Source organism: Schistocerca gregaria, chromosome 6 (assembly GCF_023897955.1).
Source record: "Schistocerca gregaria isolate iqSchGreg1 chromosome 6, iqSchGreg1.2, whole genome shotgun sequence".
NCBI lineage: Eukaryota > Metazoa > Arthropoda > Insecta > Orthoptera > Acrididae > Schistocerca > Schistocerca gregaria.
Genome location: NC_064925.1, coordinates 337,075,220 through 337,100,416, shown reverse-complemented (window position 1 = coordinate 337,100,416; position 25,197 = coordinate 337,075,220). Strand labels below are relative to the sequence as shown.

General features: G+C 40.1%; 1 protein-coding gene across 1 annotated transcript in view; it reads right to left on the bottom strand.

Annotated features, from left to right (window-relative positions):
* The window catches only part of LOC126278873 (dynein axonemal heavy chain 2), a 914,655-nt gene that overhangs the window by 195,084 nt on the left and 694,374 nt on the right, over positions 1-25,197 (bottom strand). The window contains 1 exon segment of the mRNA XM_049979148.1: positions 23,205-23,371. Within this exon segment, the coding sequence (XP_049835105.1) occupies positions 23,205-23,371 (167 nt within the window).

The window sequence follows — 25,197 nt, the reverse complement described above, 5'->3', positions numbered from 1 at the left end:
GGTGGACAGTTTCAAGTACTTAGGATGCATATTCTCACAGGATGGCAACATAGTGAAAGAACTGGAAGCGAGGTGTAGCAAAGCTAATGCAGTGAGCGCTCAGCTACGATCTACTCTCTTCTGCAAGAAGGAAGTCAGTGCCAAGACTAAGTTATCTGTGCACCGTTCAATCTTTCGACCAACTTTGTTGTATGGGAGTGAAAGCTGGGTGGATTCAGGTTACCTTATCAACAAGGTTGAGGTTACGGATATGAAAGTAGCTAGGATGATTGCAGGTACTAGTAGATAGGAACAATGGCAGGAGGGTGTCCACAATGAGGAAATCAAAGAAAAACTGGGAATGATCTCTATAGATGTAGCAGTCAGGGCGAACAGGCTTAGATGGTGGGGTCATGTTACACGCATGGGAGAAGCAAGGTTACCCAAGAGACTCATGGGTTCAGCAGTAGAGGGTAGGAGGAGTCGGGGCAGACCAAGGAGAAGGTACCAAGATTCGGTTAAGAATGATTTTGAAGTAATAGGTTTAACATCAGAAGAGCCACCAATGTTAGCACTGAATAGGGGATCGTGGAGGAATTTTATAAGGGGGCTATGCTCCAGACTTTCCTCAAAATAGCACAGCAGTTTTTATAATATTTGACTGATTCTGGGTCATTACTCTTACCTGCTATTAGATATATTTCTGTTTTCCGGTTGCAAGGTATTTTTATCCCTTCAATAAGCCATCATTTTTTACTCAGTTTCTTACAGTCATATTTCACTATCTTCTCAGGGAAACTGTTTTCAAAAATACTCAGAAATGTATCATGAAATAAGTTATATTTTAAATTATTATCAGGTTGCCAGTACACTACATCCCAGTCTACCTGCTGCCAGCTTTCCCTAAAATTTGCAAGTGTTAAATCATCAACTGAATACACCATTTTGGATGACTGTTTTGCATTATTATATGGACCTACGTCATAAGTAACTAGATGTGAATCATGATCATAAAGGCCATTCTTAACAGGATAAATGATTATTTGATTAAATTCATCTTGGTCAAAAATATTATCTGTCAGTGTGCTGGTTCCCTGCACCATCCGAGGTGGAAAATCGATAACTGATGCCAAATTGAAAGAACTGAGTAATACTTCAAGATCATTCTTCATATCAGACTCTTTCAGAGATCTACACTGAAAGCCCCATAAACAATAATTTGCTTCCCTCTGTCTGACAGATAGTACAACAAGGAATCACAGTTTTCCAGAAATAGTTGAAAATTTTCCAATGGGGACCTATCCACAGTTACAATTATAAAATAACCATTTTTTAATTTAAATTCACAGGCACATGATTCTGTATGTTGCTCTATACAAAATTTTTCACATTATGATAACTTTGACACTGAAAAGCCAATGAAAGAAACTGGTACACCTGCCTAATTTCGTGTAGAGTCCCTGCAGACATGCAGAAGTGCCCTAACACGATGTGGCATGGACTCGACTAATGTCTGACATAATGCTGCTGGGAATGGACACCATGAATCCTGCAGGCTTGTCCATAAATCCGTAAGAGTACGAGGAGATGGAGATCTCTTCTGAACAGCACATTGCAAGGCATCCCAGATATGCTCAATAATGTTCATTTCTGCGGAGTTTGGAGGCTAGAGGAAGTGCTTAGAGTCAGAAGAGCGTTCCTGGAGACACTCTGTAGCAATTCTGGGCATGTGTTGTGTTGCATTGTCCTGCTAGAAATTCCCAAATCCATCAAAATGCACAATGGACATGAATGGATGCAGGTGATCAGACAGGATGCTTACGTATGTGTCACCTGTCAGAGTCATGTCTAGATGTATGAGGGGTTCCATATCACACCAACTGCACACATCCCATGACATTACAGAGCCTCCAACAGCTTGAACAGTCCCTGCTGACAATGAGGTTGTCACCATACCCAAACACATCAATTCACTCAATACAATTTGAAACAAGAATCATATCTGACCAGGCAACATGTTTCCAGTCATCAAAAGTCCTACATTGGTTTTGACAGACCTAGGCAAGGCATAAGGCTTTGTGTCTTGCAGTCATCAAGGGTACACACATGGGTCTTTGGATCCAAAAGCCCATATCGATGATGTTTCTATGAATGGTGCACATACTGACACTTGTTGATGGGCAAGCATTGAAATCTGCAGCAATTAGTGGAAGGGTTGCACTTCTGTCACATTGAATGATTCTCTTCAGTTGTCATTGATCTCGTTCTTGCAGGATCTTTTTCTGGCTGCATCAATGTCACAGATTAGATGTTTTATCAGATTCCTGATATTCACAGTGCCCTTGTGAAATGGTCTTATGGGAAAATCCTCACTTCATCACTACCTCAGAGATACTGTGGCCACTGCTTGTGTGCCGATTATGACACTGCATCAAACTCACTCACATCTTGATAACCTGGCACTGTAACAGCAGTAACCAATCTAACAACTGCACCAGGCACTTGTTGTTATCAACCCACTCAATTTACCCTTCTCTTTCCTATCGAGATGCAGGCCATCCCTAGTGAAATCCCACTCGCCAATACCATCAACAGGAACCAAACCCTTGTCTCACACAATCGTCACCCAAAGCAGCCTGTCCAACTCAATATTGACCCTCCTACCAGAGCTGTTCAACTGGAGTCAATAGTACTGCATGAAAGCAGACACTAACCCAAGATTTGTATGACTTGTTGCAGAAGTTATTTTTACCAGGTCACTCTAAATATTGTATCCCTGATCCCTATCAATACAGTTTCCTGCTCCAAACACTATCACAACACGATCCTTCTCTGTAAAGCCTTTGCTCGTGTATCCTACATCCTCTACCACTTGGCTAAGACACACACTGGACTTGAAAAGGTTTGTAACCTTGTTACCTGTCACCTAATTTTCCCTCCAAAATCTAGCCCACATCTCTTCTGTTGCTACTTTCTAGCAACATAAATTTCCTCCTACTTTCTACTTTCTTTGAAATAGTTGGTTTGCTACTGAAAGTCTGTTGGGTATTCAGTATACCTAAGTCTATTTGAGCCTCTTCCTTACTTAACTGAGGTAGCAAGACAAATCTATTTTTTTGTGCCAGTGTTGGAACTATCAGATACTGTTCTCTACATCTGTGGCCCCTTTACCATTTCCCACTTGTCTTCACATTTCTCCCCCCATAACCTCATCAGTTCCTTCCTAGTACTATCTAGCTCAGCCTAAAGGGCTCTAATCTTCCTCTCCAGTTCAGCTATTTTCCTGCCCCTTGAAAATACTTTGCAATATTGTGGAAGAGTCTCACTTACTTTGCCAATTCCCATGCCTCTATATTCCCTCCAACAAAACCATCTGTCACAACAGCTGCATACACTGCCAGAACAAACTTTCTTCTGGTAGCTCACACACCTCACACTCATGACTGTTTACAAATTTACTTACAAAACTTAGCTAAAAAGTCTTGATAATATTCTATTATCTACAGATCCCAGGAGATACTACTTACATTAAAACGCTAAACTTGTGCACTCAAAAATTAGGCCTAAAATCATGTAAATGCGATATGGACTTTTGGTGTTTTCAAAAGAAAGTAGATATGGCTCTACTTTATTTATGTAGAATGCAAAAAACATACATTGATCACCCAGGAAATTATGACCACCTATCTAGTAGCCAGTGTGTCCACATCTGGCACAGATAACAGTGGCGAGGCAGCATGACATGGGAGCAATGAGGCCTTGGTAGGTCACTCCACACACACATCACCTAATTATGATAAATTCTGAGGAGGGAGCTCATGAGCTCAGACACCATGCTGAATCACATCCAACATGTGTCTGATGGGGTTCAGATGTGGCAAGTTGGGGAGCTAGCACATCTATTGGAACATCCTACTGTGTTGCTTGAACCACTCCATCACACTCCTGGTCTTGTGACATGGAAAATTATCTTGTTGAAAAATGCTACTGCCATCACAAAACATGACCATCATGAAGAGGCATACATGGTCTGAAATCAGTGTATGATACTCCTTGGACATCAAGGTGCCTTGCACGAGTGCCACCAACTTGTCTTATTCGAACAGTACAGTGTCAAGGAGATATTTCCCTGGAAGACAACAGGCTCGCACCTTCCCATTGGCATGATAAAGAATGTATCATGATTCATCAGGGCAAGCAATGTTCTGCCACTGCATCAACGTCCAGTGCCGATGCTATCATAGTTGCTGATGTTGTGGTGTTAACATTCGCACATGCATGGGTCATCAGCTGTGGAGGCATATCATTAGATGTGCTCAGTGCAGATGTGTTCACACGCACTTGTACTCTGTCCACCATTAATGTCTGAAGTTAGTTCCACCACAGTTCACTGCCTTTCCTGTTTTTCCAGTCTGCCCACCCTGTGATGTCCGACATATTTAATAAGGGTAACCACCCAACCCCAAGATGTTTGGACATGGTATCAACATTGTTGTAGACCCTCAGCACAACACTCCTCAAACACCCGACAAGTCATGCAGTTCCCTAAATCGTTGTGGCAAGCCTCCAGGCCATCACACTCTGTGCTTAGATACACAGATAGATCGCTGCCTCCCCCATTCTGCACATGGACAGCACAGTCACTGATACTAAATGCGACGCATGTGTGTCTGCCTATCATTTCTCATCAGTGACACTGCTATTACCTGGATGGGGTTATATCCACAGTAGGTTGTTGATCACAGTTTTTTGGGTGATCAGAGTAAATTCTGCACTTAATACTTAAGAAAACATCTCAAGTGTGTGTAAATCTATGTCTGGAGAATGTGAAAACTGGCACTTATGAATTGTTTTGTTTTTTCAAAAACTTCATTTGGAAAAGTGATATCTTCAATAGATGATTTAGAGTAGGCACTAATTTATTTTGTGGCTTAATATTAAGTTAATTAATAGCTGTTACAAAATTAAACACTTATCTTTACAAGCACAATATTCTAATGTCTGCCGTCTAGGTCAGGGCAGCTTTCACCAGAGACAAGGAACTCAAATCAACTGAGATGCAAAATTGAAGTTAACAAGACTCAGTGTAAAGGGTGGGCATAAAGTTGTAAATGAATTCTTCAACATCAAACAACTGAAAATACAGGCAAGCATAACAACAACACAGAAGTGGTCATGTGTGTGAGTTGCATTTGTGTGTGTGTTTTTGTCTAATTCGGAAAAGAGCCCTTTTGCCCAAAAGCTTACTTGTCTGGCAGTGTTTTTGTGGAGCCTATCTGTTACTCAACATCTCCACACTATGGTGAGTAGCAATCTATCCCTTTCCTATATTTTCATAACTGAAACCTTCTGTTGACCTCCAGAATCACCTTCTGATGTAACCAAAAACTTTAGAGAAAACCTCAGTTCATTTGAACATAACTTCCCTAGTCATACTGTAGTCACTGGAGGAGACTCCCAGCAATTACAGTTTTGATAGTTGTGGACATCACAAAGGAATCCTTTGGAACATTACTAAATACCTTCCCTGAAAACTACTTAGAGCAGATAGTTGACAACCTCAGTCACAATCAAAATGTATTAGATCTAATGACCTCTTTGAGAATCTCCACAATAAAATTGGTGTCAGTGACCATGAGGCAGTATTGGCAACAATGATTACCAAAGTACAAAAGCAACTAAAACAAGTAGAAAGATACACCATGTGATCAAAAGTACCCGGACATCCCCAAAAACATATGTTTTTCATATTACATGCATTGTGCTCCCACCTAATGCCAGGTACTCTATATCAGCAACTTCAGTAGTCATTAGACATTGTGAGAGGACGGAATGGGGCACTCCACGGAACTCGCTGGCTTCGAACATGGTCAAGTAGCTGGGTGTCACTTGTGTCATATGTCTGTATGTGAGATTTCCTCAATCCACTGTTTCTGATGTGACACTGAAATGATTTTTTTTATTCTTTTGGTTTATCTTTATGTTAAAGTATTTATTTATAACTATTTTTTGATCCCTCTTTGTTTGCTGAGTAATTGTTGGTGGTTGGTTCATTCCTTAATGTTTCTGTTGAGTTTTGTTTTTATAATTTGTGTTTATTCATATGCTGATTTGAATATAATTTGATATTATTTTGGTATTGATTATTTTTCTTTTAGTTTGATTTGGCTAAGTTTTTGAATTTGTTCTTTAATAATAAGTGCTACAGGTTCAGTTTATTTGAGTTCTTATCATTCAAATTTTTTTGTTTTTATGGTTTTATTTTTAATGATCATGCTTTATTGTTGATTTGATAGATTGAGTCTTCTTTATATATTAAAAACAAAGATTCCAAGACTTACCAAGCGGGAAAGCACCGGCAGAGAGGCACATGAACAAAACACACAAACACCTGTGTGTGTGTTTGTGTGTTTTGTTCATGTGCCTGTCTGCCGGCCCTTTCCCGCTTGGTAAGTCTTGGAATCTTTGTTTTTAATATATTTTTCCCATGTGGAAGTTTCTTTCTATTATATATATATATATATATATATATATATATATATATATATATATATATATATATATAACAGAAAGAAACTTCCACATGGAAAAAATATATTAAAAACAAAGATTCTAAGACTTACCAAGCGGGAAAGCGCCAGCAGACAGGCACATGAACAAAACACACAAACACACACACAGAATTACGAGCTTTCGCAACTGGCAGTTGCTTCGTCAGGAAGGAAGGAAGGAGTTTATAAAGGGTAAGGAGTCATTCCAATCCCGGGAGCGGAAAGACTTCCCTTAGGGAAAAAAAGGACAGGTGTACACTCGCACACACACACACACACACATATCCATCCGCACATACACAGACACAAGCAGACATATTTAAAGGCAAAGAGTAAGGGCAGAGATGTCAGTCGAGGCGGAAGTACAGAGGCAAAGAAGTTGTTGAAAGACAGGTGAGGTATGAGTGGCGGCAACTTGAAATTAGCGGAGGTTGAGGCCTGGCGGATATCGAGAAGAGAGGATATACTGAAGGGCGAGTTCCCATCTCCGGAGTTCGGATAGGTTGGTGTTGGTGTGAAGTATCCAGATAACTCTGACGGTGTAACACTGTGCTAAGATGTGCTGGCCGTGCATCAAGGCATGTTTAGCCACAGGGTGATCCTCATTACCAACAAACACTGTCTGCCTGTGTCCATTCATGCGAATGGACAGTTTGTTGCTGGTCATTCCCACATAGAAAGCATCACAGTGCAGGCAGGTCAGTTGGTAAATCACGTGGGTGCTTTCACATGTGGCTCTCCCTTTGATCGTGTACACCTTCCGGGTTACAGGACTGGAGTAGGTGGTGGTGGGAGGGTGCATAGGACAGGTTTTACACTGGGGGCGGTTGCAAGGGTAGGAGCCAGAGGGTAGGGGAGGTGGTTTGGGGATTTCATAGGGATGAACCAAGAGGTTACGAAGGTTAGGTGGACGGCGGAAAGACACTCTTGGTGGAGTGGGGAGGATTTCATGAAGGATGGATCTCATTTCGGGGCAGGATTTTAGGAAGTCGTATCCCTGCTGGAGAGCCACATTCAAGGTCTGATCCAGTCCCGGGAAGTATTCTGTTACAAGTGGGGCACTTTTGGGGTTCTTCTGTGAGAGGTTCTGGGTTTGAGGGGATGAGGAAGTGGCTCTGGTTATCTGCTTCTGTACCAGTTTGGGAGGGTAGTTGCGGGATGCGAAAGCTGTTTTCAGGTTGTTGGTGTAATGGTCGAGGGATTCAGGACTGGAGCAGATTCGTTTGCCACGAAGGCCTAGGCTGTAGGGAAGGGACCGTTTGATATGGAATGGGTGGCAGCTGTCATAATGGAGGTACTGTTGCTTGTTGGTGGGTTTGATGTGGACGGATGTGTGCAGCTGGCCATTGGACAGATGGAGGTCAACGTCTAGGAAAGTGGCATGGGATTTGGAGTAGGACCAGGTGAATCTGATGGAACCAAAGGAGTTGAGGTTGGAGAGGAAATTCTGGAGTTGTTCTTCACTGTGAGTCCAGATCATGAAGATGTCATCAATAAATCTGTACCAAACTTTGGGTTGGCAGGCTTGGGTAACCAAGAAGGCTTCCTCTAAGCGACCCATAAATAGGTTGGCATACGAGGGGGCCATCCTGGTACCCATGGCTGTTCCCTTTAATTGTTGGTATGTCTGGCCTTCAAAAGTGAAGAAGTTGTGGGTCAGGATGAAGCTGGCTAAGGTGACGAGGAAAGAGGTTTTAGGTAGGGTGGCAGGTGATCGGCGTGAAAGGAAGTGCTCCATTGCAGCGAGGCCCTGGACATGCGGGATATTTGTGTATAGGGAAGTGGCATCAATGGTTACAAGGATGGTTTCCGGGGGTAACAGACTGGGTACGGATTCCAGGCGTTCGAGAAAGTGGTTGGTGTCTTTGATGAAGGATGGGAGACTGCATGTAATGGGTTGAAGGTGTTGATCTACGTAGGCAGAGATACGTTCTGTGGGGGTTTGGTAACCAGCTACAATGGGGCAGCCAGGATGTTTGGATTTGTGAATTTTAGGAAGTAGGTAGAAGGTAGGAGTGCGCGAGGTGTCGGTGGGGTGAGGAGTTTGATGGAGTCAGGTGAAAGGTTTTGTAGGGGGCCTAAGGTTCTGAGGATTCCTTGAAGCTCCGCCTGGACATCAGGAATGGGATTACCTCGGCAAACTTTGTATGTAGAGTTGTCTGAAAGCTGACGCAGTCCCTCAGCCACATACTCCCGACGATCAAGTACCACGGTCGTGGAACCCTTGTCAGCCGGAAGAATGATGATGGATCGGTCAGCTTTCAGATCACGGATAGCCTGGGATTCGGCTGTGGTGATGTTGGGAGTAGGATTAAGGTTTTTCAAGAAAGATTGAGAGGCAAGGCTGGAAGTGAGAAATTCCTGGAAGGTTTGGAGAGGGTGATTTTGAGGAAGAGGAGGTGGGTCCCGCTGTGATGGAGGACGGAACTGTTGCAGGCAGGGTTCAATTTGGATAGTGTCTTGGGGAGTTGGATCATGAGGAGTGGGATCAGGATTGTTTTTCTTCGTGGCAAAGTGATATTTCCAGCAGAGACTACGAGTGTAAGACAGTAAATCCTTAACAAGGGCAGTTTGGTTGAACCTGGGAGTGGGGCTGAAGGTGAGGCCTTTGGATAGGACAGAGGTTTCGGATTGGGAGAGGGGTTTGGAGGAAAGGTTAACTACTGAATTGGGGTGTTGTGGTTCCAGATTGTGTTGACTGGAATTTTGAGGTGTTGGGGGGAGTGGAGCTGGAAGTGGGAGATTGAGTAGATGGGAGAGACTGGGTCTGTGTGCAATGAGAGGAGGTTGAGGTTTGTTGGAAAGGTTGTGGAGGGTGAGTGAGTTGCCTTTCCGGAGGTGGGAAACCAGGAGATTGGATAGTTTTTTGAGGTGGAGGGTGGCATGTTGTTCTAATTTGCGGTTGGCCTGTAGGAGGATGCTATGTACAGCCGGTGTGGATGTGGGAGAGGAAAGATTGAGGACTTTGATTTGGGATAGGAGTTGACGGGTGTGTTCATTGGCCGAGTCGATGTATAGGTGAAGGATTAGGCGGGTGAGGGCTATGGATTGTGCTGTTTGGAACTGGTATAAGGACTGATGGAAAGAAGGATTGCAGCCAGAGATGGGAACTTTAAGTGTGAGGCCTTTGGGAGTAATGCCAAATGTCAGACAAGCCTGAGTAAATAAAATATGGGAGCGTAATCTGGCTAGGGTGAAGGCATGTTTGCGGAGGGAATGTAAATAAAATTTAATGGGGTCGTTGTAGGGATGTTGTGAGGTTGACATGGTATTAGAAGGTGGAGAGGGTAATATGAGGTTAAAGTGAAAGTAAAGAGAGATTTGTATAGGGAGAGATAAAGGTGTGAAAAAAGTCGAAAAAGTGTTGGTTTGAGATGAGCTATGTTGATCATGTGCTGAACTTAGGTTGGTGAACAACAATGGGTGCAAAGGTTGGGTAGTTATGTTGTCTCCAGATCACGTTGAAGGGTGGGGAAATTCAAGAAAATTTCGAATTTTTTTTTTTTTTTTTTGAAGAAAAAAAAAAGTTTCGAAAAAGTTTCGAAAAAATAATTTGCGGAAAAATAAAATTCGACAAAAATTTTCGAATAAAATCTCGAAGAATATGTGTGTAAATGTATTCAAAGGACTGGTTATGTACTGGCAGGTTATGATTATGAGGCTAACAATTGTTTGATGATGAAATAATAGCGTGTAAACCTGTGGGAAGCTGCTAAAAAATGATCGGTTTTGTGGGAAAAACGGGAATGGAAATAAAACGAAAGTTGTTGGAAAAAAACTGAGATGGTTGTGTAATGGGTGAAAGGAACTGAAGCTGTGAAATAGTATTCACGAGTTTACACGAAATGTTTGTAAACTAGGAACAATGGATTTTATAGCAGCGGTTATGTTGAAAGCGTTGAAAATTTTAGGTTATGGTTTGGAAGTAAATTACGTATTATTGAGTATAATTAGGCAGGATAAAATGAATGGTAGATTACGGAAAAATGGAAGATGAATACAAAGTGGAACTTCTTGTGCAAACGAAAAGAGAAAGTAAGACGATAGAGAAGATTTCGAAATGCAACAGAGACAATAACAAACGTAATTGTTGGGTTCAAATTAATGATGATGTAAATAAAACAGAAAGAAACTTCCACATGGAAAAAATATATTAAAAACAAAGATTCTAAGACTTACCAAGCGGGAAAGCGCCGGCAGACAGGCCCTTAAAACCCACATCCTTTCATTTTTCCCTCTCCTTCCTTCCTTCCTGACGAAGCAACTGCCAGTTGCGAAAGCTCGTAATTCTGTGTGTGTGTTTGTGTGTTTTGTTCATGTGCCTGTCTGCCGGCGCTTTCCCGCTTGGTAAGTCTTAGAATCTTTGTTTTTAATATATATATATATATATATATATACACACACATATCCATCCGCACATACACAGACAATGTGCGGATGGATATGTGTGTGTGTGTGCGAGTGTACACCTGTCCTTTTTTTCCCCTAAGGGAAGTCTTTCCGCTCCCGGGATTGGAATGACTCCTTACCCTCTCCCTTAAAACCCACATCCTTTCATTTTTCCCTCTCCTTCCCTCTTTCCTGACGAAGCAACTGCCAGTTGCGAAAGCTCGTAATTCTGTGTGTGTGTTTGTGTGTTTTGTTCATGTGCCTGTCTGCCGGCGCTTTCCCGCTTGGTAAGTCTTGGAATCTTTGTTTTTAATATATTTTCCCATGTGGAAGTTTCTTTCTGTTTTATATATATATATATATAAAACAGAAAGAAACTTCCACATGGGAAAAATTCCACATGGGAAAAAGCTAGTAATTCTGTGTGTGTGTTTGTGTGTTTTGTTCATGTGCCTGTCTGCCGGCGCTTTCCCGCTTGGTAAGTCTTGGAATCTTTATTTTTAATATATATATATATATATATATATATATATATATATATATATATATATATATATATATATATATATATACCAAGCGGGAAAGCGCCGGCAGACAGGCACATGAACAAAACACACAAACACACACACAGAATTACTAGCTTTCGCAACCGATGGTTGCTTCTTCAGGAAGGAGAGGGAAAGACGAAAGGATGTGGGTTTTAAGGGAGAGGGTAAGGAGTCATTCCAATCCCGGGAGCGGAAAGACTTCCCTTAGGGGAAAAAAAGGACAGGTGTACACTCGCACACACACACACACACACACACACACACACACACACACACACACACACACATATCCATCCGCACATACACAGACACAAGCAGACATATTTAAAGGCCTTTAAACCACAGGATTTAACATGATTTTAAAGACTTCCTAGCTACTACCTACAGCTGCACACAAATATCAGTAGTTTTTTTTATCATGAGTGATAGAGGGAGTAGATAAGCTAAGCTGTTATATATGCAATAATGTCATCTGGTCAGCTTGTCCCAGGAAGCACTGCTACTTGTGTGCAAGCCCCCTCCCCCCCCCTTTTCCCTTTTGCAGGATAGGCAGACAGTTGTAGTTACTGTGAATTAGTTTGTATCAGTAAAGTGTCAGATTTGTAATTTTCACATACAGAATATGAAAAATGCAATGTCGTTTTGAAATGATGACTGAATACATATTTACGTCACATGAGAAACTCAGTTTCATTCAATAGCGTGACCTACAGCCTGCACCTCTGATCAATCTTATACAACAAGCAAACTTACCAGATACGTCATCCTCCTATCCCAGTACATTCCTCCTGTTGCAACATCATACGCAAAAATGATTATTTTAAATTGGCTGCTCAGTTATATCTACATATAACTAACAGTTGATAGGAGAGGTTATTAGACTTCCTGTGTTCCTCCTACCAAGAAATCCTCAATCCAGTCATAAATTTCATTTATAAACCACATTATTGCACTTTCATTAATAAATGTTGGTAATGTAGTGGCTCAAGAAATACCGCATCTACCTTAGTTGGGTTTCACATGACTGATGTTGGCTGACATGCAAGGTACCATTCTGTTTGTAATACCTCATTGTGTTTGAGCTCAGAATATATTCCAAGGTTCTACAGTTGATGGACTCAGGGGTATTGGATGGTAGTTTGTAGATTACTTCTGCTATCCTTCTTGTGTCCTGTACACTCTTCCAACTACTTGGTACAATCCTTTGCTTCAGGGATCTACGGTATATTATAGAATTTATAATTTATTCACCTTCGAACACTTTACATGTTATTGGTGTAATTATTTACATATAAAGCTCATGATATTTATATCAGTGACACATTGTTACAAAGAATGTGAAAATTATAATATGTAAGAACCTTTTAAGAAGTGACTTATTACAACTTAATATGACAGTAGCTAGGTCTTCATGTTACTTAAGTCTGATTCGTCATACTCTTTTATGGAGTAGTATGCTTCCTTCTTCAACCACTCTGCTAGAAAAATCTTAAATGTATTATAGCAAACAGAATGGATAGCTTTTGGGAGTCTACTGAATAATCTGGAGCCTAGATATTTGTGGCTGTTGTGAACATTAGCTAGCCTACTGTAGAGTATATCAACTGACTGTCTAGTTGTTTTGTTGTCATCAAGTACAGGTTACAATTATTTAAATTCTCTTTAACACTGCAAAGGAAACTACATATACTGGTTTGAGGCTGACATAATATTGAGCTCTTTGAAGTGATCTTAACAGATTTTCTTCGAGTAATCACTGCTATACATCTGATATTGCCACTTGAATACAGTTTTTGAGCTGGGACAATTACCCCATAGAAGAGTTCCATAGGTAATGTGGGTGTGGGAAAATGCATGTGGCAGCATGCAATTGGTCAACTGACCTATCTTTGGACTGCCTTCTTTGGGGTTTGTGACCAATAGCACACAGACCTTCAGTTCGCTGCAAAGATTTGAAGTGTACTGATTGTATGTTGATGTATAGTGGTATCAAGCTGATTATTAAAGCACTTATCTCTATATGTTGAATCTTAGTGTATTCATTTAAGCCGTCGTACCTACTTCCACACTGGTGACCCCAACGGCAAGTGCTCCGAACTGTTTTTGTGTTATTCGTATCATCTTTTGTTGCTATACCATGTGGCCTGTTTAACAGCCAACAGCAGCTACCTTCACCTATCGCGACAAGAGCACCTTACTTATCAGTGAACCAGATGCCGTCATAGCTTCCAGCTATGCAACCAGAATTTCTGAACATGAACTTTCATCATTTTTCTGCTGTGCCTGTGAGTGCTTCGACTCAGGTTAATAGGGACCACGCGGCCGCCGCCATATTGCCTCAGACTGTGCCCTCATACATGTACGGACATGTCGAACAAGAGAGTGATGTACCACTAACTGTGCTTTGCGCTCTGATATACACTGCATCTGATTTCGTACAACATGGGTTCACTGAGCCACGCCGTCTTGCCTCGTCCAAGGTCAAGGCTGCCATGCCTGGGGCGCCAGCCACGTTTCCAACCAAATTACAACTCTCTCCCACGCCTACTGCATATTCTGTGCTGTTCATTATTGATATGGAAGATGCTGCTACCGCATCGTAACATTTCCCAATGCCCTGGCTGCAACATGAACCTAGCCTCCCTGGTTAAGTTTTTGGGATGCCACGTCCCCCTTTTCCCAGTGTTACGACCAACTAACAAACTGTTACATGCAAATCAACCCCTAAATAACGCTGTGTTAATGGATGTACCAAATGCCAGATTTCTCAAACTGCCACCCAAACACCTGGCTTGCACTCGTGGACTCTATTTTTCGAGCTACTGGTGTCCACTCCAAGGAATCGAAATTCATGTGCCCCTGAAGCCATTTACTCAACCAATTAGACTTATTCAGTGATACTATGGTGCACCTACCCCACCGTCCTCACTATGGCATCATCTATGTGTCCTTGCAACACATGACTTTCTGCCAGACGCAGCACTGTGGTTGATCTGGTTAATGAAACTACCGGAAACATTGCAACTACAACTCCTGCCTCTCATATCCAGTTTATTCAATGAAGAACTATCAGTGGCGGACTGTGTCTTCAAGATAATATGCTGGTGTGAACTTTCATTTCACATTCCAGATTATCCCACTCAGTCAAGTGACGTCAGCGCAGTACTGCCACCTCCACCACCTGATATCAGATGCACTTGTCCATACAGTCAATATGAGTGCTTCCATATGGTGGCATAAACCATGAACCTCATGCACTGCAGCCTGCTGTCTCCCCAGCGGCCTTGAATGACAAGCAGCACATTGTAGCAGCCACCTCGGGTACTACTGTGGCCATTCAACTGCATCCACATTATCCCTTATGCTGGTTTCACACCATGTTTGGTGACGCTGCCCGCAAATGTCATGTACCATGCATGGTACACAATGCAAGATGCATTACGTGCCTTCTCTCTGAAAAATTGCACAGCATCACACTCATGAGCAGTCACCATATATCACCTTATCCATCGGCAGATGCCTCTACATGCACACTGCTACCACTAACCAAAAGTTTTTGACTGACAGCAGAAGCGCCATTTCCCCATCACTTGCATTTCTGAATCTGCAACCTTCGCTTACATTACTAAGGGCTGCAAAAGATTCAAACATCAACGTGCTTGGTACAGCTTCACTCTGCAGTCCATGGACATTTCACTTAGCAGTTACCCAGTGACAGGCATTGATTTCCTATGCCACTACTCGTTTTCTATCAATACATCAGACAATACCCCGTATAATCTTTCTCTAAACTCACGAGTGCAACATGTGACACTGAGAATTCAATGTCAACAGATTAACAATCTCAAAACTAACCAAGCCACGCTATGAAAACTCATCAACGATACTACTCATGCCCTCGACCTCGTCAGATGCGTAATCTCCAGCCTTCGAAGCACCAGCTGTTCGGCCTTGCCAGCCTGCCGCTAACACTGACCACTGTGCGACCGGTGATATTAAGGTGAGTGTTCCTGCCTCACCTAGTGAACAGTCTGATCCCCATCCCCAGTTGTGAAGTGTTTTTGCTGTCACCATCAGTGTGTGTCATGAATTGAACACTACCAAAGCCCCCCCCCCCCCCCCCCCCCCTGTTAGGCATAAAGCTCTGGAACTGAATCCTCATAAACTCAAGATCACTAAATCTATTATTCAGGAACTTTTAACTACAGGAGTTGTTTGCTCCTTATCCAGTGATTGGTCGTCACCAGATTGACTCGCTCCAAAAAAAAAGATGGTTCATTCAGGCTCTGCAGGGCAGGCCCTGCAGGGATTACTGCAGACCAAACCATTTTGGACAAATACCCAGTTCCCCATATACAGGGCTTTGCACATCATCAAATCCTGATGCACCGTAATGACATACATAAAACTGCAATCATCAGGCCCTTTGGCCTTTTTGAGTATTGCTATATGCCATATGGTTTAAAAACTGTAGCACAAACATGGCAATGCTCCTTGGGGTCTCTCCTTCTTCCATTCCCATTTTGCTATGTGTTTCTCGACGATATTCTAATGTTTTCATCATCAGCAGAAGACTATGAATATTATCTCAAGGCTGTGTTTTGTATCCTATCCAATAACGGTGTGGTAATCAATGAGGACAAAACGCAACTCAGATGTGCTTCCGTCACTTTGTCAGCCACGCAGTGTCGGCTGTGGGTTTTAGACCCATCTCAAACAGAATTGTGCTGGTTTGTCAGCTACCTCCACCTGAAACGTACCATGACTTGCGACCTCTTTTGAGGATGATTAACTTCTTCCATCACCACAACAAGGCTGCATCACTACAAACACCATTGACAGATGCTCTGTCACGCCCACAAACAACAGGTACACGCAAACTGCCTAGAAAATGGAGCATGCATTTGCTTATTTGAAACAGGCCCTCATGCAAGCTGTCACTTTAGCTCATCCAGTCACAGATGCCAAAATCTCTGTCACCACGGATGCCAGCGATTCTTTGATTGCTGCCGCCCTGCAACAGCAAATTGGAGACGAAGTGCAACCCCCTCCTTTCTTCGCAAAAAAGTTATCGCCCTCCCAGAAGAAATGGTTGGCATTCGACCAGGATCTACTTGCTGTTTATGAGGCTATATGTTATTTCCGTGAAGACACTGAGGGTAGAGACATTACGGTCTTCACTGGACACTGCCCCCTTGCAAACACTTTTACGCAATCCACCTCCCCCCCTCCCCAGTCTACATAAAGGGAACAGACAACTTTGTGGTCGACCATCTCTCCCACATCTGTGCCATAGATAATGTCATTGACTTTGACGCACTTGCTCAAGCCCAACATCATGACGCAGACATCGTGAAATTACTCATGGGCAATTCCACAACTCTTAAGATTGAGCATCGCATGCTCCATGGATCAAGCATCCAACTCCAGTGCGATGTTTCAACTGGTTCACACCACCCGCTTGTCCCATCACCCGCGAGACAACAGATTTTTGACTTCATACACTACATTGCCCATGCAGGCCACAAATGGGCTTATCACCGAATGCTTCGTGTGGCCTGGAATTAAAGCTCAGTGCTGCGACTGGACATGAGCGTGTGTTGCATGCCAACACTTCAAGGTCAGTAGGCATGCAGAATCCCTGCCTGGCAGGTTTGATGTACCCCCAGGTGGCGTCAGACAAGTCCACGTCGATTTGGTCGGTCCACTGCCTCCCTCACAAAACTATAGATAAATCCTGTCCGTTATCAATAGGACAGCCTATTGGGTAGAGGATACCACTTGGTGGACTTTTTGTAGACTCTGTTGCTCATTGTTTCATAGCTGCAGGGATTTGCATTTCAGCTGTCCATCCTATGTTACAACAGATCAAGGCCGACAGTTCGAATCTATACTTTTTCCCAAATTATGCGAACCCTGCAGGATGATGTGATTCCGGACTCCGTAGTGGCATGCAATTGGTCAAGTGACTTATCTTTCCAATACCTTCTTTGGGGTTTGTGGCCGACAGCGCACGAACCTTCAGTTCGTTGCCAAGATTTGAATTGTACTGATAGTGGTATCAAGCCAATTATTAAAGTACTTATCTCTACATGTGGAATCTTAGCATATTCATTTAAGCTATCATACTTAGTTCCACATGCAAAATATGCATTATACTAGTAGGGTTTTGCTTACATTATTCCTCAGTTTGTATAGCAGTTAAATCACTCATGAAAGTTTTGAGCATAATTTTTCTGTATGACACACCCAGCTGAGTTTCTGTTTTATGTAGTAACCTAACAGTTTGAATACTTTTTATCTTCATTGGAGACACTTAAATTGAAAACAATGCCTTTAGTTTTGCTGTTTTTAATTTGTAAATAATTTGCCTGGAACCAGTTAGTACATCAGTCCATTGCTATATATACACAATCATAGCTCCTCTAGATTGTCAAATTGTGTGATTAGAGTTGTATCATCTGCATACAATACTGCCTGACATGGCAAGAATGAGGGTAAGTCATTTATATATATACAATGAATAGAAATGGACCCAGTACTCAGCCCTGAGGAAACACTTTCATAACAGTTAATGAGCCTGATCTTCAGTTGTTTATAGATATAATTTGCTTCCTGTTGCTTAGGTATGATTCAATATGGAGAAGTTTGCTTCCTGTTGCTTAGGTATGATTCAGTATGGAGAAGAACATTCTCTCCGACTCCGTAGTATTGAAGCTTTTTGATAAGTATATTAGGAAGATGGTGTCAAAAGCTTTTGCCAGATTTAGAAGAGTCACACAAGTTGTTTTATTAGCATCAATAGAATCATATATTTTTGTGCTGATAGTGTCAACTGCTATGACAGTGGAAATATGAGGTCTGAAACCATGTTGCGAGGAACTACGTAGATTATTTTGCTGAAAATGCTGTTTGTGGACACAATATTCTATAATCTTTGGTATGATTGGTATGAGTGAAATGGGGCAATAGCCACAGGAGATGTTTTATCACCTTTCTTATGGATAGGTATTTCAACAGTTATTTTTAGGCAATCTGGGAAGATTCCTCATGTAGCATTTGGTAGATGGTTTTAGTTAGTGGCAGAACAATATTTTTCTTTATATTTTTTATTAGATGATTTGAAAGTCTACAGAAGTCTTCTGCTTTCGAGCTGCTAAGTTTGGCAATTGTTTCAATAACCTGTCTGTAGGATACATGAGCCCAGCAACAGTTGTCATATTGCTTACTGCCTGGAGCTGGAAGCAAAATTAAAGCTTTATTTGTATCTTTAGTGAGATTTTTATTTGAGTCAGAACTGCTAAAGTGTGCATTTAAGGTGTTTGGTTGAACTGAAATGTGTTTATTTTCAAAGCTTTTCTCTATTGTAATAACTTTCCATGTTGCTTTACACTTATTTGTCAAACTGAGTAGTAACTGTCATTGGCTTCCCTCTTGACTACTCTAATTTCTTATGTATACAACCTCCTTGGTGGAGTTATCTTTCCTTCTCAGCTTCATTCTGTTGCAATCTGTCATAGTGCACCATCATTTCTTCTCCAGGTTTGTGCAGGAGTGGCATGTACCAGTTTCTCAGATCTAGAGGTTTATTACTCCGGTTCTGCTTTGTGTATTTTTTGTGTATATTGACAGCATGGGTAAAAGGTTTTCTGCTAATAATTCTTAAAATTTCTGTGTCGAATCTTTGGGAGACATATCGTTACTGAGTACTGTATCCAAGTTTATGTGATTAATATTGGTTTTTAACTGATTCCATTTATGTTCATTGATTGTTCTGATTACTCTTCCTAGTTCCATTGTAGAAATGTGTGTTCTATTGTTTAGAGAATGCCTAGAAAATGCCCTGCGTGATGTGATATCCTGAGGTTTACAAAATCAAATTCAGTTTTATTTGGTTAAAATTTACAGATTACATTATCTAAGCATGCACTGAGCCTGGTGGGTTTGTCAATTAAACAGTAGAAGTTTAATGATCTTAATACGTCTTACGGGTGCTTGACATGTTTGTTGTTAAAGCTAATGACTATGTTAATATCATCAAATATCAGAACTCTGCAATTTTTATATTTTAAGAGCATTGTTATCAACCTTTTGAGATTTTTATAAATAATTCTGTGTTCTTACTAGGGGACTGGTACACTGATACAGCTATTAGTTCTTGGCTTAGTATCATTATTGCTGAAACTACAAAAACAGGTTCAATACATAGAAAACTTATATCTGTCACTTCATCTTTTAAATTTTTTGTTTCTTTGATAAAGATGTAAACACCATCATGCTTCAAATTTGTTCTACAGTAATGTGTTGCTAATTGGTATCGAAAAGCTACAGTTAATTTAAGTTCACTATGAATTAACCAGTGTTCATTTCCAGCGAAACATCGCAGTTTAATTCAGCTGCAAATTCTGCATGGAATCCAATAAAGACTACATGAGATGGAGCTTTGTTCAATTTTAGCAATTTCAGCTATTTCTTTTACAAAGAAACATTTCACAATGAAGTTGAGTATTTCTAGTTTTACTCTGCTGCCCTCAGTCTCAGTTTCTGTGTTGTGGGTATCTGATCACTGAATTTGGTGACTGATTGTCTTTACATTTGACCAAAATTTCTTTGCACTTCTGTGAGAGAGATTCTACTACAATACTCACTGAAGGCTACACACCCTGCCCTTTTGACAGTTAAAAGCACCTGATTTAGCATATTTCTACTTCTATCACTATGGTTTGTTTTACTTCTAGTGTGTAGTAGTTTCTGTTTCTATAGATATTTATGTATAGATGCTATGTATCATGGAATACCCTTCCCATCGTGAAAGGTTGAAATAAGCACATACCTATCCAGTGCTTGGTCAAGTGTTCTTGCAAATATAAGTTCTTCAACATTTCCCACCAGATATGTGGATATTCCTAACTATGACAGTACCCTTACCTCTCTTAATCATGTGCTTTATATATGACAGCCTTTGTCCTCAATTTTTGTTTTAATATCTGATGCAGCAATTGTTATGATGTCCCTATATGTGTCTGTTACTAGAATTCATGTTATTAGGTGAAACCAGTGTTATTAGGTAGTCAGTCATCAAGCTTTTCTGTATTTAATTTACTGATCTGATAGAGGTATGTCAGCAAGAAGGATTTTTCTTGAGAAGTAACTGTCACTGCTAGATACTGTAGATACAAAGGTTTATTAACTCAAACAATACATTTTTTTAAAAAAAATCTAAAGCTTGTATTTTCAGGAGTTTGGCATTCTATTATGCAATTGAGTCAAGAGTTAACATTTTTTGATGCTGATAAGAGAGCTTTGTGTTAAACATATCATAAGACATATGACAGAAAACCATGGTATTATGTTAACAGAAAGCTAACTTCATGAAAGAATTTGATGTGATTACTTTCATTAGTCCTACAATCAATGTATTTTTGAAGGATACAGTGGACCATAACTGAGCATTTAAATTATGATGCTGATGTGATAGTGTTAATTAAATATTTTATTCTAATAAAATTGTTACACAACTAACTGTGTATGAAAAAATTAACTATACTTGAATTTACAACAAAGAGAAAAAATGTAATAACTGTCAAAAATTTATTGATTGTATTATGGCAGTGACCACAACTCATCTATAATGAGTTTTACTCACAACTATCCATTAGGTGCAATTAACTTTTCACAATCTGTGCAAAACAAAAGCACCATACAAAATAATATTTATTTTCACAAAATATTTTATGACTTGTTGGCAAAGAGGGAGGAACAATTGCTGGAACTGTTGTTGCATAAAAATAACTTATATAAAAATTGCATTTTTTCAATTTTTTGTATATATGATGTACATCCAGGAAGGAAGCATAAGTAAGAGCAACAAAAGTAAAAGGATACATGAGAATGAATAATGCTTGAACTGTGTCCTGGACTTGGACTGCAATGAAAGAGTGAGATGAGTGTTTTTCTATTCGATTTGAATATTTGGTGAAGAGTGTTCTGTGATACAATGCCAATAATAGAAGCAAAATTGAGATTGGGTATGAAAGGACAAAAGGGAAAAAATGGAGGGGCTGGGAGAGGGAGGGAGGGGGGGGGGGATATCTCATTTAGATCAATTGAGTTGTAATGCAGGGAGAGGGAAAATGTGCCAGGTTCAGTAACTACACTTTCAGTACTTAAGGGATAATTTCCAAAAACTGAGGGTAATAATGAGCAGAACAATTAATATTTTTCAAAAACTAAAAGTACAACTGAAAGTAACACTGAACAGATTTCAAAACAAATTACAAAATTCAGAAACAGGAAGAATACTGAAATGATTTCAGAACTTAAAGATCAAAATTCTGAGGTTAAGGACCGTAAGAATCAACAACTACCGAAAATTTAATATTAGTTAGCAGGCAATAGTTCACAATTTTCAGAGTTCAAACCTGAATTCAGGAAACTAAAAATGTGTGTTGAGCAATTTAGTTGCTAGGATGGATGGAGTAATAAGCACAACTGCTGAATGTAGGAAAATACAGATGAAAGAGAATGGTCCTTACCACACCACTGGACTGCTGGTCCCATCAGGTGCAGTTATGGCTCAATCAGGCCACAGCAGCCAGAGAAAGTGGTCATGTGTGTGAATTATGCTTTTGTGAATGTGTGTGTATTTTCTAATTCAGAACTGTCTTTTAGTTGTGACTGTCTGCCACTCAACACCTCCTCTACATGCTTAGTAGCAATCTATCTTTTCCATAATATTGTCATTATTCTATCCTGGATTTTCTATTGTTAGACTTAAACTCTTTATAATACACTTATAACGGAATAGTTTGTATCCCATGGATACATTGTTTTCAAATGAAACTGTGTCACTCAAAACACTTAACAAAATGCACTACAGGAATGAATACATACTCAGAAAGGGGAAAAATAAAATATGGTATCCACGATAGTAAGGTAGTGGATCTGCTCCTAGTCTTAATCTCCAAAACTGACATTCCAATGATTTTAAGGAAAGTTTAATAAACTATGATGTTTGCTGATGACTTAAACATACTAACTGAGAGTCTAAATCACCACGTCAGTAGCAGCAACTCAGATGACAGCTGAACAGACCTGCCTCTTTCTCACAGTAACCAGTTTCAGTCTTAATGATGCACAAACTCATATTATGCCACTACAGACAAACAAAATTTACTAGTACTTACAGCAAACTAAGAAAGTAGTTGCTTTTTTCTGTGTAGTAGTTCTACTAATTTTACTATGACTATTTGTACTTAAAAATATATTTCATAACTTGAGCTTTTGGTAATTATAAACTTCTCACTTTTACAAGGATGAAAGGTGCTCTACGGTCTGGCACCAACAACATACTCATTCTATGGTAGTCCACACACTATGATATGCTCACATTTAATTGGTTCTCTACTAACTTTTACAGCAACTGAAGATTAAACTACAATGATGAATCCCTGAGATCCTTTTTGTGTCATGAACAAACATTCTAAGCTAGTTAACATACATAACAAATGACAATGAGCTGCACACAATACATACACAGATAAACACAAGTGCACTAACATGCATACTCTTCCTCCCTTATATCACGCACTTAAAGGACTTAAATGGTGGTATCAAGTGAGACTGTTGTGCTCAGAGTATTCTATTATTTTATAATTTTCAGTTTTCTTATGACAAAATAGAAGTGTTATACACTGTTTATTATGCTCGCATTAGGAATAACTGTAATTTGTCTCACCTGTAAATCTTTCCATATTTCTCAATTGCAATCACCCAGAGACAAAGTGATTTTGCTGCAAATGAGACAATGCCAACTTTCTCTGGCTCAAATTCATCATTTCTGGTGTATTCCGCAATTTTTTTCAAAGTTTTATCTGATATGTTGTCCTTGTCAAAATCTTTAAGCTGTAAAACACATTAAAGATTAAAAAAATCATAGAACAGAAAGAAAATATGAAATTCAGTCTCAGATAACAGTGAGACATAAACTATGGTCAGGTTACATTACAATGACTGTAATTACTCTTTAAAATGAAAATATTCACTCTTTGGACTGTTAAAAATTGATATACAAACTGCAGATTGATTAAAAAAGAGAAATCTTAAATCAACTGACATATATATTAAATCTGCTTGCAAAATAGTTGGACGCAAACAGTAATCATGAATGTGATAAAAGTATTTGAGTCTTTTCATGACCACCAGACTCAGCTGTGGAAATTACTAAAGTCATTAGAAAAAAGCTTTGTGTTTTCTCCAACACAAGATGGAGATTTAATAACTCCACATTTCAACATGTGTCTCTCAGGTCTTCTGCAGGATCAAATGTTGTGTACCCTAGAATACATCCTTGAAGCAACTGCTTGACATTGTCAGGAAGAGGCTGTTTGTTCCTGTTGGTGAGCACCATCTGTCAGCACTGTACTGCTACAGTCTGTTATGGAGGGCCTCATTTGAGAGTCACGCATGTACAATTAAGTCACTTACAGATGAATGACAATAGTGCGTTCTGAGCCCTCCCGAAGCTGTGTCCTTCCTCGCATGTGCCCCATAACTGGCGCTGCTGCTCCTGAGTGTCACTGTGGCTGGGGTCCAAACAAAACTGTTGCTAAATTGAGGCAATGCCAACCCCCCCTCCCCCCTAATACTACATTGCAGTGTAACTATAACAGGGGAATTTTTGTTTTTCTTTGTATAAAATGACGGCAAGCACAGCGTTCCAGGGCCGCAGTTACTTAACTTGAATCATGAGTAACTGCTTATTAGGTTATTCACTGTACAAATATGGAATGGAGTAGTGAATTTCATTTTTTTTGTTAGGGTACAGTAATTATGTACATCATTGTTCTTTTTGAACTGCAGTAGATTATTTACAACAACCTCTGTGATGGAATAAATATACTGTGAAGCAATAGTCACAATGCCTAACTCCTTCAACAGATGTCTATAAAATCATTATGGGTCAGTGCCACATATTATTTTAAAGCATGTTTTTGAGCAATGAAAACATTAAAAATGAGTTATTTTAGAACATTATTGCACATGGCAGTATTGAGTGATAATATGCAGAATGTATCAACTTATTGATTTTTCTTCCCCAAAGATTTTCCATGATTATGGTTCAAATGCGGCTGAAACAAATTGTTTTAGGAGTTCCAAAATGTACTTTTTCCATTTTCATCAAAATGGGTACCTAAGAATTCTGATGTCTCCTCTCTATTTATTATTTCCTCACCACATGTTACAGTTATCACTAGTGTAATACCTGAATATGTTGTGTCTTTTTAAAACTAAGAGTGAGAACTTTCACAGAAATCCAGCCAATGATGCTTTAAGAATATTATTTACCATTTCTTTTGTTGCTGTGTGTATGGTTGGATTGATTACAATACTAGTGTCACTCCCTAACAGAACACATTCTGCTTGTTGTATATTATACAGAAGATTGTTTACGTAAACGAGGAACAATAGTGGATCTAAGATTGATGCTTGGGCAACCCCATACATGATTTTTCTCCAGTCAGGAGGATCTCATCAGAATATATTGGTTAAGTTACTGATTGTAAGTACAGATTGCCACTCACAGACAGGCACAACAAAAAGACTACTAAACAAGTAAGCTTTTGGCCAAAAATCCTTCTCCTGAGATAGATAACAACATGCAGATATTCACGCAAATGCAACTCACACACACACACATGAGCACTGCCTCTGGCTACTGAGGCTAGACA